At 40.9% G+C, this 12,920-nt stretch overlaps 1 protein-coding gene across 2 annotated transcripts in view; it reads right to left on the bottom strand.

Moving 5' to 3' along the window:
- The window catches only part of LOC120529692, a 75,242-nt gene that overhangs the window by 11,530 nt on the left and 50,792 nt on the right, over positions 1–12,920 (bottom strand). For both annotated transcript variants that reach the window (XM_039753739.1, XM_039753738.1), the window contains 4 exons: positions 11,969–12,004; positions 7,724–7,765; positions 3,682–3,717; positions 1,216–1,266 (listed from right to left, as the gene is read on the bottom strand). In XM_039753739.1, the coding sequence (XP_039609673.1) occupies positions 1,216–1,266; positions 3,682–3,717; positions 7,724–7,765; positions 11,969–12,004 (165 nt within the window). The remainder of the gene's footprint in view (positions 1–1,215; positions 1,267–3,681; positions 3,718–7,723; positions 7,766–11,968; positions 12,005–12,920) is intronic.

Genomic DNA, 12,920 nt, shown 5'->3' on the forward strand with positions numbered 1-12,920 from the left:
ATTAAGGTCATGTCACATTAAGTGACTTTTCCAGCAATTTTCAGGTTTATCCTTCATTTACATAAACTTAGTGAGTCAGAGGCAGTCAGTGACTCTCTCCCATGATGGCAGCCATGTAATTTGTCATACCCTGTGACTCACACCATTAATATTATACAGGCTTAATTTTGTCTTTAGTCATGGGGTGGGCTCTATGTGCATGAGAGATAACAGGCAATGAATGCTCATCCAGAAGTAGAGTGCATAGAATGTAGCAATAAGGAGTAAGGAATACGGGTGTTTGGACCTCACAAACAGAAGAGAGGCTTGTCTGTCTGATGTCTCGTGTTTTATGTACCCTGACACACTTTTGAGCCACACAATTGAGAAGTGCTGCAGTTCTTTCTGTCTGTTTTGAGTATTGCATCACTACATGGCATAACAACAGCAAACAGATGTGGATAAGCATTGTGGTGTATGTACAGTATATATTATACGTTCAAATTCTTTTCCAATTAGACAGCAGTTTTAGCTCACATTAGTTTTTTGTTTAGACGTGCTGTTAGAAAGTGAACATTGTGCATCTGTGTTCATAGTTCTACCTTTGTCATTAGACATATTTATCGACTGAGTACTGAAATTTGCAGCGCCTGTGGCTCTTTATTATTACTTTTTGCCTTCTTTTGATGAGGTGTGACACACCGTTTGCTTAGAATGCATATTTTGCAATTTATATTTTCTTGAATATAGCTGCCAAATCTTTCAACCTCAAATTGACTCCTACACTACTGTCGTAACATAACAACAGAGAGCAGATACTGCGCCTGTGACAACGTATCATTTGCTTTTACTGCTAGCTTATTGATGCCTTTGAAAGCCAATGTATAATCTGATGTTACAGAAATGTATTAATTTTTAGCATGCACAATGTTCTCTCTGCACATGCAACAAACTTTTATATTTTAAATTTTTCAGAGATCTTTTGACTGTAAAAAGTTCATTATAGTGAAAAGCTTGCTCTCCGTTAGATCAGGTCGACAACTTCAGCATCACTTTTTGCCTTTAGGAGCTCCAACTTTGAGCGCTGCCTTCGTGTGGCACAGGATTGGCTTAGAAATGCGACACTTAGTGTGCTGTCCAATTGTCCCCACTCAATTTTGAGTAAAATTCACTCATGGTTGTCTCTGAACATATACATTATGTGTCTGGCTCAACGGGACTTATGGTTTTAGTTACCTTTGCAGCCATTGGCACATATACAGGTTCCTCCTTCAAGTTGGAGTAGATCTTTAATGAAAACAGAGAAAGAGAGAGAGAGAAAAAAAATTAAACAAAATGCACAAAACATGCTTTGAGAAATTACTAGATGTTTCTTGTGTCAGGGTCAACAAAGTTTCATTAATGTCTTGGAGTAGCCATAATAGCATTTGTCAAAGGTTTTCTGGTGAAGAAGGTCCAACTTCTGCTATGGGAAATGACACTTCCTGGTCAGTAGGTGTCAACACTCTTGGCTCAGTATCATACTGTACGCAGTTCCCTATCAGTAGTGACTTCTCATCTGGATTGTCCCACCAGTTACATAGGCAACCCCTCCGAGCTTCCATGCTGAATTGCGTCTTTCACTGCCCATCTCAGCTAGTGGCTTGGCTTACAGATGCTGAAAGTGGTGGGGGAAGAAGGTAGAAAAATAAAAATCAATTTTTACTTTTATTCCCCACTCTTGTATTTTGCTTCTAGCAGTGCAAAAGTCTTTAATGAATTTTCCTTAGGTTTACAGCATTCACCTTCAGATGTGCTTGCTTGATTTTTGTCCATTTTGCCTCAGGTTTGGCATACTGTCCTGTTCATTGCCTATTGTTTTCAACAAAGACTTAAAAACGTTTTATTTATATATTTGTCTTCTGACTTGCTCATCATGACTCTTCAATCCTCTCCAGCCTGGTTGAGTCTGAACCTTCATCTTGACTTCTGATTCTGATGAGCAGTTGTTTTTCTCTACATCCTTATCCAGAAATTCAATGTTGGGAGAGCTCTGGGAGGCTGGAAACTTTCCATGGAAAGAATGGCAAAACTCACTTGATCTTAATTTTCAGTAAGTATACAAGGCGTGAAAGAGGGTCCTTACAATCCTTCTGGGTTTTTTTTGAGTTTTAGGTAGGTGGTATCAAAAAAGTTACCACAATGATAACTGGCTTGTGGTATTCATGGTGATGTTCCCTTTTGATCCTTTGAGCTTGTCACACACGTGTGCATGGGAGGCAGCTAAAGGGTCTTTAAGAGTAATTCCATGCCAGACCAGGGGGTGGCAGAGTGCACTGATCTTTTTTCTCACTTTCCTGCAGACCATTCCCGGGAAATTCCACCTGGCCCTAATGACGTCACTTCTGGTGAAGTTCCCATGACCGAAGAGACTTCCTGTTCCGGCCCTTTTGATGACGTCATGTCCGGGTCCGAACCTATGGATGAGGACCCTTCCACTTCCGTCCTCGATTACTTCACTTCCTTTTCTGGCCTTTAACACTGCCATATTTGACTAACTTAATCAGTTCTGTTTTGGACTCCGTTCTAAGCACATCAATGTAGCAATTTACCGATATGCAGCCAGAGAATATTATACGGGTGGCTGCCCCAAACCTTTTTATGACTCTTGTGTCTGCTGTTTGTGACAAGATCTGCTCTTCTGATCATCAAGAAGCAAACTTCACCAAGCATTGGATTGTTCACCTACAAATAGGGGATGTGTGCTCGGGTCAGACCATTATGACACAGGTTAGTTTTACCCTGCTGATGACGTGTTGTCACAATAGCAATCCTGCTGAGTACGAGAAGAGTTGCATGTTCAGACTTTTGGTGTATGTGCTTTCCTGTGGAGCCAGTGGTGCAAGGCTACCATTTGCGAATTTATGACTGAAGTCAGAATTGTTCCTAAACATAAGGAAAATCCTAGCACTGTGGTACATTGATGGGCCAGGGATGGCCAGAGTCACAGAGAGCTGTTTGTGGAGGGGACGGGACCAGCCTGAATGACCAGCCCTTTTCCTCTTCTGGATTGCAAGTCTGTGGGAAACCCGGTGCTAAATCATCTTCAGATGCCCTGATACTGAGCTAATGATTGTCTCTGAATTTGTGGTCAGGTGGTGCACAATTCAATATCTAACCCTAGAAATGCACTTCCACATGTCTACAAACATCTCCTCACTATGAAGCCACTACCGGGACCCCAGCAGCTGTAGATAATTAAGTTGATATACTTTCCTCATAACCCAACCAAACACAAGTTTTTCATTAATTCTAGAAGGGTCTTCAAAACCCCTCCTCGGAGTTTCATCTCAATAAATGTAATAATACTTCCATTCCATTCATTCATTTTTATTCTCTCTTTATTCAATTTATGGTATTACTGCAGGTCAAAGCCAGATATGGTCCATCACAGAGAACATTCACGCAGACACAGGGCTAGATTAGAGCCGCAATTCAGTCTAACCTGCAAGTCTGAGTATCCACAGACAAACCCACACAATCACATGTAATATGTAAAAAGTCCACAAAAATGATGATCTGGCTGGGATTTGAGCCCACTTCTCTGGCACTGTGAAGTAGCAAATCTAATCACTGTGCAACAATGGTACCCCAAAAATGCATTCTTTTTAAACAAAGCATTCATTATAACCTTTTATTTCATTATTAGTTGTGGAAATTCACCTGTTGTGTTTTCTTTTCTGGTATTGACTTGGAACCCTAAAATACAAAAAAGTATAAGTTGAATTAAAAGGTATGGCTTAACATAATGTTCTCAGACCCACAGAGTCCAGTTCATGTTTTTGGAAGTCCGTTGCCAGTTATGGCAGTGCCCACTCAGACCCTGTAGCTTAACCAGGTTTGAGACACCGCCTATCGTGCATGTCCTCCTGATGCTGATGTAAAACTGGAATGGTCAGAAGAAAGACCCAGGCAGGCACAGGAAGAAGGAGCAGACCCCATTCAGACAGAAAACAGGTACGGGATTCCAATCCAGGATCAAGGCAGCAATGCTAACCACTGCAACACCGTGTAATGTATTTACTGCAAAGTTTCATTTAAAAAAATTAAAATACAAAAAAAAACATGCTTTTAAGGCAGCAATGAGCAGTAATGGCTAATGATGTCTCACAATTTCAAACTCCTAGAACTTGTTTTCATATTTTCTCTGTGTCTGTGTGAGTTTTCCTCTCGCCATCTCCAAAGCTGTATGGTTAGGTTAATAATAATAAGTACTGTAATGCTAAACTGGTCCCAGTGTGCCTGTGTATGCCCTATGATAACAGGCACTCCATTCAGCACCTGTTCCTGCCTTGTTGCTCGGACAGGCTCCAGCCCTCACAGGATGATGAATTGGATTTGAGAACACTATGGTAAAATACTCATTCTTACATTGAGGATTATAATTCAGCTAATATGAGAAACACTTTTGAGGCAAAATTTTTGTTTCCTCCATTGCTATAGGCTGAATTTATTTCAAGAAAAAAGGTAGTGAAATTCTTATTGTTACTCAAACTGTCAATATTGTAAAACTACCAAATGTACCAGTACTCTCTATATTGATTATCGTGAAGCGTATACACAGTTTAAAGGAACCAGTCGTATGCATTGGCAAGTGCCACTGTTTTTCAATATGCATGACGTTGCTCATCCACCTGAAGCTAAGCAGGTTTGGGTCTGGTTGGCACTTTGATGGAAGTCAATCTAGGAATAGCATGGGTTGCTGCTGGAAGAGTGGTTGGTGAGGCCAGCAGGGGTCTGTGTGTGGATCCCAATGCCCCAGTGCACTGACAGGGACACCGTGCTGTAAAAATGGTGCCACCCTTCAGAAGAGATATAAAACCGAGGTCCTGACACTCTTTTGTCATAGAAGATCTGTGGGCATCCTACGTAAAGAGCAGGGTGTATGCTGATGTCAAGGCTAAATTGCCTTCAATAGCATATTTATTCTGATCCCCTTTCTCTAATTGTTTCTCTTTCTCTCACCTCTTCACCATCGCTAATGTGTGGTGAGCGTACTGGCACAAAAGAGGCTGCTGCCGCATCATCCAGGTGGATGCTGCACATTAGTGGTGGATGAAGAGGCTCCACAATCTTTATGAAAAGCACTTTGAGTAGTGTGGAAAGCGCTAAATAAAAATCAAGAATTATTATTATTATATATGTCTGTTGCTACAGATCACTGTCTGGCTTGAGCTTCTTCTTCTCATAAATGACTCAAAAATGAGGAAAAATTAATGTTTTGATAACTCACATGGAGAATACATTTTTTTTGTTTGTTCCATTAGTGCCACTACCATTGCTTTAATATTCCATCAGACCTTCCACGTGGCTCCACTCTCTCTCTTAGTTGCCTTATCCCTTTCTTGTACATGAATGCTGCATCATACCACTCACAAGGAGGAAGAAACAATACCTTCTGCCTCACCTTCCCCAACTCTGACGGCCAAACCATTTCAGGATTGTTAAGCAGGTTCGCTATAGGCCACACATCCAGGCCAATGGATTTTAGCATAGGAGAAGTACCTCCTCTGTGTCTCAATATGATTATTTGGGTGGCTACCTACCAAGCAACGCTTGTGGTTGGCCGATCAGTCGGCAAACATCTGCCACGCCCTCTCAGTTGCAAGAAGCAGATCATAGATAAGTTATACAGTATCTGCCAAACTGGATACAAAAGTGTGTATACCTGACGAGCCCCAATAAGGGGGAAATACGTGTTGTGTACTCTTTGCATTATTTGGCACATACTGTATATTATATGGGCGGCACGGTGGCGCAGTGGTAGCATTAGGAGACCTGCATTTGCTTCCCGAGTCCTCCCTGCGTGAAGTTTGCATGTTCTCCCCGTGTCTGCGTGGGTTTCCTCCGAGTACTCCGGTTTCCTCCCACAGTTCAAAGACATGCAGGTTAGGTGCAATGGTGATCCTAAATTGTCCCTGGTGTGTGCTTAGTGTGTGGGTGTGGGTGTGTGTGTCCTGCGGTGGGTTGGCGCCCTGTGCCGGGATTGGGTCCTGCCTTGCGCCCTGTGTTGGCTGGGATTGGCTCCAGCAGACTCCCGTGAGCCTGTGTTCGGATTCAACGGGTTGGAAAATGGATGGATGGATGGATATATATTATATAAAACATTAAGCATTGTGACTGTCTGTCACGCGATTACTCATGAATCGATGGGGCTACAAACCTCATCTTGGTCTTAATCGAAAGCTTAAGATAAGACAGACTGGGGAAACACAACATTTGACTGATGTCAATCTCTATGAAGTTATTAGGATTTGAGTCTTTCTTATAGCAAACTGATGGAGAATGTTACATGCTGGAAAGAGAACATCTGCTAACCATGGGACAAATTGCAGAAGGCACTTATATGATAAGAAGAAAAATGAAGGACAGCCACGGCATCAGCCTCATGCAACCTGCTGGTACACTTGTCATGTGGCTGCCAACAAGCCCCACAAAGTTACCAGGGCTGGTGTTTTTCTTACAAGAAACTGCATAGGCAGGCTGATAAGAACTTGACACGGGTGCTGAGAAAAATAAGAGCAGTAACATCTGCTGAGTGTGAAGCAAACTGTTGAAGCAGATTACATGATAGAAAGATGAATGACAGCTCCGACATCCACGAAGCATCAAGAACATATGGGGCGGCAATCTGCTGGTATGCATCACCTACCTTGAGCTTGGGAGGATCGGAGGTTTGCGTGTTGCTAGTGTTAAAAAGTTTTAGAATTCTCCTGTGATTCAATTTTAATTTTCCTTGGGAGATGCCATTTTTAGGAATTTTTGTTGATGGTTGCTATGCCATTGTTCAAGAGAATGTTCAACAGAAATTGTCGGTGCATAACATCATAAAAACAATGGTAGAAAGGTTGGCATCATACCTGCCCTTGTTGTCTGAGATGGCACATACAATTTGAAATGACTTGTTGTGGAGATTTTCTTGTATTTGTTTTTTTGTTTAATGTTTCTCTGCAGGCAGCACAGTGGTGCAGTGGGTAGCGCTGCTGCCTCGCAGATAGAAGACCCGGGTTTGCTTCCCGGGTCCTCCCTGCGTGGAGTTTGCATGTTCTCCCCGTGTCTGTGTGGGTTTCCTCCCACAGTCCAAAGACATGCAGGTTAGGTAATTGTACATTGGCGATTCTAAATTGTCCAGTGTGTGCACCCTGCGGTGAGCTGGCACCCTGGCCCGGGTTTGTTTCCTGCCTTGTGCCCTTTGTTGGCTGGGACTGGCTCCAGCAGACCCCCATGACCCTGCGGGATCGATGTTTCTCTGCATGAAGAAGTTTGGGTTAGACATCATGGTTTATGAATTTTTTCTGTTAGAGAAATTAGCCTGGCTTTTGACTGTGTTTCATGTCTCAATCTTTCATTCAAAAAACAAAAATATCTGTCTTTACCTTTGGGTGTCATAACACAGAATGTAAGTTATAAGACCATCTGATACAGCTTTGGCTCTTTTACTTGTAATGTCTGAGTGTTACTTGTCATTAGCATTAGCATTTTAGCAAACTGAAAACATTTGAGAAATGACCAGTAGAACACAGTTAACAGAAAAAGGGTCAAAACAGGGAAAACAAAAACATGGAACAATGATAATAAACTGACCGGAATAGCATCTATTTGTGAAACACATTCAAATTATTAAAGAAAGGAGAAATGTTAACAAAATAAACTTCTTGAAAGTAAATGTAAAGGATGGATCTCATTGAGAGCATGATTTTCTTACCTTTTGGGGCATTGTCACATACGCAGGTTCATCCAATGTAATCTGTAAAATTGAAAAGAGAAATCAGAAACACTGGTGAGAGAACTTGTTTTATTATTATCCACAATACACAGGGCACTCTGGGGTCCTCACAGGTTGAAAGTGAACCCTTGAACAGAGCACAACAGCTTCTGAACTCTACTGCAGAAGGATGGTTACAGAGACCTTTCAAGCCTGGCCACTGGAGGGCAGACACATAATACTACATACTTGAACTTCACATGACATGTCACCATGTAATACCACAAACTTCACATAAAATTATATCTCATAAAATAATTCTGTAACCTGCCTAGTACAGTTCAGGGTTGTTCAAGAAATACCCAGCCCTGTTGCGAGCAAATAATCCACTGAAGGGCCCACTCACACACATTCACATGGGGCTAATTAAGAATTGGCAATTAAATTATAAAGTACGTCTCTGGGATAACAGAAGAAAACTGGAGTAGCTAAAAACAAAATTCTATGAGGATTTGGTCGGGATTCACTTTATGTGAGTTACAGCTTAACTGAGGGTTTCCTGGTTTGTCTAATTATTTGTAGCCTCACTAACTTTCCTGGGTTTTCAGTTAAATTAATCATCATGACCAAATTAGTGAGGCTAGCGAACAATAAGGAGGTAATGACCACTTTTAGTTGCTCAGACATTCCAGTAGTTTGCAATACCACCAGTTAGCTGAAGTCTTCTTAGTTTAGAACCAGTTCTGAGTTGCTTTGTTAAACTGGGTGCTAAAGGTCCAGCACTATTTTCCAAAATGGAGGTGGGAGGCAAGTGATTTCCAGGATGGATTAAATTTTTAATAATATGTCATTCTAAATGTCTCCTGAACAGAAGGCAGCTGAGCTTCAGTAATGCTCTTAAACTTCATCATTCTCTGTAGGGCTCTGCAGTTCTGAAATGAGCAGATGCCATACCAAGATCTCAAGCAGTCAGCTCCATTCATTCTCTGTTCTTTCTTTCTGTTCTTCAAACCCCTCTCTCATATCAGCTTTCCCTTATATGCCTCCAAGAGCGTAGCGCCTAAGTCACAAACCGTGAAAAACCAGTGGAGCAATCAAGACAGATCACACCTTCACATGCTAGTGCGCTCCGTCTCAATCACCCCACCAGCTCCAGCAACTGCGTGAGCACACACACCCATGGAGAAGAAGCTGGCTGTTTTATTATTTCTTGCTGCTTAGTCCCAGATCCACTATTCCACATAATGGTGTGTATTGCTAAGGGGGATGAGACAGAATACAGACATTAGTTGGAAAACTTTATTTTTTGGTGCAAAGAGAATTGTCTGCAACTTAACATCAGAAAACTGATCAGCATTAGGGAACTGGGTACTAACTTTCGCATCTAGTGACAGACAGACTGGTGTCCCAGCCAGTATGGACACCACTCCCCTACCTGGCCAGGGGACCTTGATAACAGAAGGCCAGGAAGGGAGCAATAATATCTCCTTTCCACGTCAGGAACCACAGGTAGAAGGGTGTTACAGCTGCTACATCTTGAGTGGCATCTTAACAACCACTGAGTGGCACCCGGGATGGACAAAGGAACTGGGAAGGTCAGCACAATGGCTGGCTGCATGCTTTGGGCTGAGTGTCCACAAGTACATTGGGTGGCAGCATCTCGTCTGGCAAGCCCCAGTATGGATGCCTGTAGTTGTGATCCCTTGGGCCTGCCCTGTTGGGTTCTGTGGGGGTCGCCAGGGGGAGCTCTCGGATAGTATTGTATAAGGCCTGATCTGGAAGAGTTTCCCAGTGGCAACAGATTAAGTACCAGAAGTACTCCTGAGTCTGAAGTTAAAATAGAGCCCTCCTCTCGACTCAGGGAGAGTTGGGTCGGGAGGGAGGGAAACAGTGCAGGTGGTAAAAAAGAAAACAAATTAAAAGAAGAGAAACAGTTGTTCTGTATTTTCAACAAAAGTAGCCTGTATGAAGGTATTAAAAGCACTTTAATTGAACTGGAACTGTTGTGGTGCAATCTATTTGATGAGTTTCAAATTTTCTTTGAGAGGGTTTTTATCAACTTGTATATTTTCCTTATTAATATGTCAAATAAGCTCCAGAGGGCAAAACAGATCCCCAGCAGAAGCTTCTGAAGTTATACTGGGTCACTTTCAAGTTACCAATTAACCTAACATATACATTTTTGGGATGCAAACCAAAGACACATAGACATTTGGGAGAATGTGCAATGTCCACGCAGACCCTGACCAGACAGAGGATTCAAACTTAGAACTTTTAAATTATGTGGTGTCACACACGCGTGTTTAGGAGGCAACTAAAGGGCTCGAATACATATAGTTCCACGCCGGACCAGGAGGTGGCGAAGTGCACTGATTCTCTCTCTCGATTTCTTACAGACCATTCTAGGGAAATCCCGCCTGGCTCTGGGGCAGCCAACGACGTCACTTCTGGTGCCAGTCCTGATGACATCACTTCCTTTAATGGCCTTTAAAGCCGCCATCTTGTTAATACTAAGTCAGTTCTGTTTTGGACTGAGTCGTGTGAACATGGACTTGATTCTGAATAAGTTTTGCAGCCGGGAACAATTATATGGGTGGCTTCCCCAAACCTTCGCAATGTCTTGTGGTCATTATTGTTACAGTGGGAACAAAGCAATAAAAAAGGAAAAGGTACACTAGCAACTTGTTAAAAACTAGGCTGCTTCACCCCCTGCTCACTTCGCTCGCCAACCCCTATGTTTGGTTTTCCGGATACACACATTTAAGATTTTTTTTTTAATTGTTGCTATTTCATTAGTTTCACTTTTATTTCAGAACTTCTGTAAAAACAATATTTGGAATCTTTCGAGTCCCAACGTGCTGAATCTTTTAAATGAGGTCAGTGAGACGTGTGTTTTATGACTTTGTACCATAATTCAGGATAGGTTTCTCTGTTTGGAATTTCAGCACAGACAAAACGATCTTCATCATCCAGTTAATTTTTTTTTTTGCAAAGTAGCCAATAAATGCATGTGAGGTAAACCACGTTTTGAAATTCTCTGATTTAAACTTCAAAGCCTTACAATATTTATATACTTCTGACATATCACCTGTGTCCATATATTCGATCTCTATTTGCCTTTTCGTTATTTCTCCTTTTTCTTCTTTCTTTGTGCTAATGCGATGTTTACTTTCTTTTTTTTGACACTGTCGTTTTTTTCTGCTTTCATATTCTGTATCTTGCTCTGCATGTGTGTCATGCCTACGTTTTTTTTTGAGTCTTTTGAATTCCAGTTTTCACTACGTCTAACCTGCTCTGCATGTGTTTGGCCCCCTTGTTTTTTAACCTCTTTATGATCTTTAACTTTGTTGTCTACTTTGTCTTTTATTTCTTACCTCGCTTTGTCCTGCTTTTTTTTCAATGACACCTGGTCCGTGGTGATTACTTTCCCTTTTTTGAGAAATAATTTTCATTTGTTTGTTTGCGCTCCTGCGATCTTTACTTTGTTTTTTTGATACTTTCAAATTTTCCTACTTTCATATTCTTTAACTTTCTCCACGTGGGTATCGTGCCAACGTTTTTTTTTCTTGAGCCTTTTGAATTCCACTGCTTTCAAAATCTCTAACCTGCACTGCATGTGTAAAGTGCCAACGTTTGTGAACGTCTTTATGAAGTTGTACTTTGTCTTTTACTCTGTCTTTTAGTTCTGAGCCCGATTGGACGTGCTTTTTTTCAATTCCACTTGTTCCGGGCTGATAATTACTTTCCTTATTTTCTGAATTTGCACCTTGATTGTTCTTTTTCTTTTTTGCTCTTTTTTCTCTTCAACGCTTTTGAGTCTCTTTTCTCCATTCTGCTTTCTTCTTCGCTTAGTTGTCGACATTTCATTTATAACATATTGTCCTTATATGCTTTATTTGCGCTGAGAGCCCTGGATCTGTGTGTGCTGAAAGCCAAAACACGACTGAGTGTTTTGCTGCCTGTGGTCTTATTTGATATTGGTAGTAAGTAGGGCGTGTCTGGCAAGAATCTCATGTTCTACGTCATCACGAGACGGTCCCGAATCAATCTCTTGGCACAAAGTCTCATGTTTAAGGTCCCCGTGAGACGCTCCATGGCCATTCTCTTTCATCTCGTGGGTCTTTTAAGTATTTTCCGTGATCTCCAGGATTTTTTTTTATAATAGTGAGATAAAAACATTGTTACTTTAAAATGCTTAAATAAAATTAAACTTAAATGCTGTCACAAATAGTTTGAGAAACACACCTGTTGTGAAGTTTTTCCAGCTGGGGATGTTAAAGTCTAAAACAATAAAATGAGATATTTTTACCAATTTCCCATAAGGATTGTATATAAAAGAACTTTGCTTATCACACTATTTAACATTTATGAATAAAACAACATAGTATGCATGTGTAACATATTTTATAACATGAATTGAAGCAAAATTATTTTAATAAAAGTGACAAAAGCAAATCCAAAATTCAAATTTGATTTAAAAATAATATGAAAAGTTTATATTCTAATTGTTGTAACAGCAATAAACAGTCCAGCCTTTGGGTAGCTCCATAGCCAGTGGTCTGTGACTTAGTCAGCTTGTTTTCTTTGCTGGCCCTTTTTCTCTAATATGTTGTTCTAAGTCTGGAGGTGAGTGAATGCCCTCTCAGCTGCTCAGAATTGGCATATAATGTTATACTTATAGGCTTCTTCACAGGGTGAAGTGCCATCGGTTATAGCGTTTATTTTAACCTGTTTTTGTAAATTGACCACAATGTGTTATATTTGCTTTCTCCATGTCAAACTGATGCTGGCGGGATACTTTGTATTCCAAGTCCTTTGAATACATTACCACCCAGTTTCAATTGAGTTTAAGCACTCTTTTTTAAACAACTAAAATAACCAGAGCACGGGTAGTGTATGATCTTTTTATTACATGTACTGAAAAAACATGTGTCATTATTTGTGATCTTTTTATTGTGATTAATGTAAAGGTGACAGGTGGTCAGAGGCAGTAATTTTTGGGTAGCAGCATACAATATGTGTGAGCATGAATGTGATTTAGTACACGCACCAGCATTTCAGTAAAGCTGTACTTAATTACTTTTTCTAAAAAAGCATCTTACTCATGGCCAAGTAACATGTTACATCATTCTTTCCATTTTCATAAAGAAAGCCCACTGTTTATTCTCTCATTTGCATACATTGTTTGGTCTGCTCT

Source organism: Polypterus senegalus, chromosome 5, assembly GCF_016835505.1.
Source record: "Polypterus senegalus isolate Bchr_013 chromosome 5, ASM1683550v1, whole genome shotgun sequence".
Classification (NCBI taxonomy): Eukaryota; Metazoa; Chordata; class Cladistia; order Polypteriformes; family Polypteridae; genus Polypterus; species Polypterus senegalus.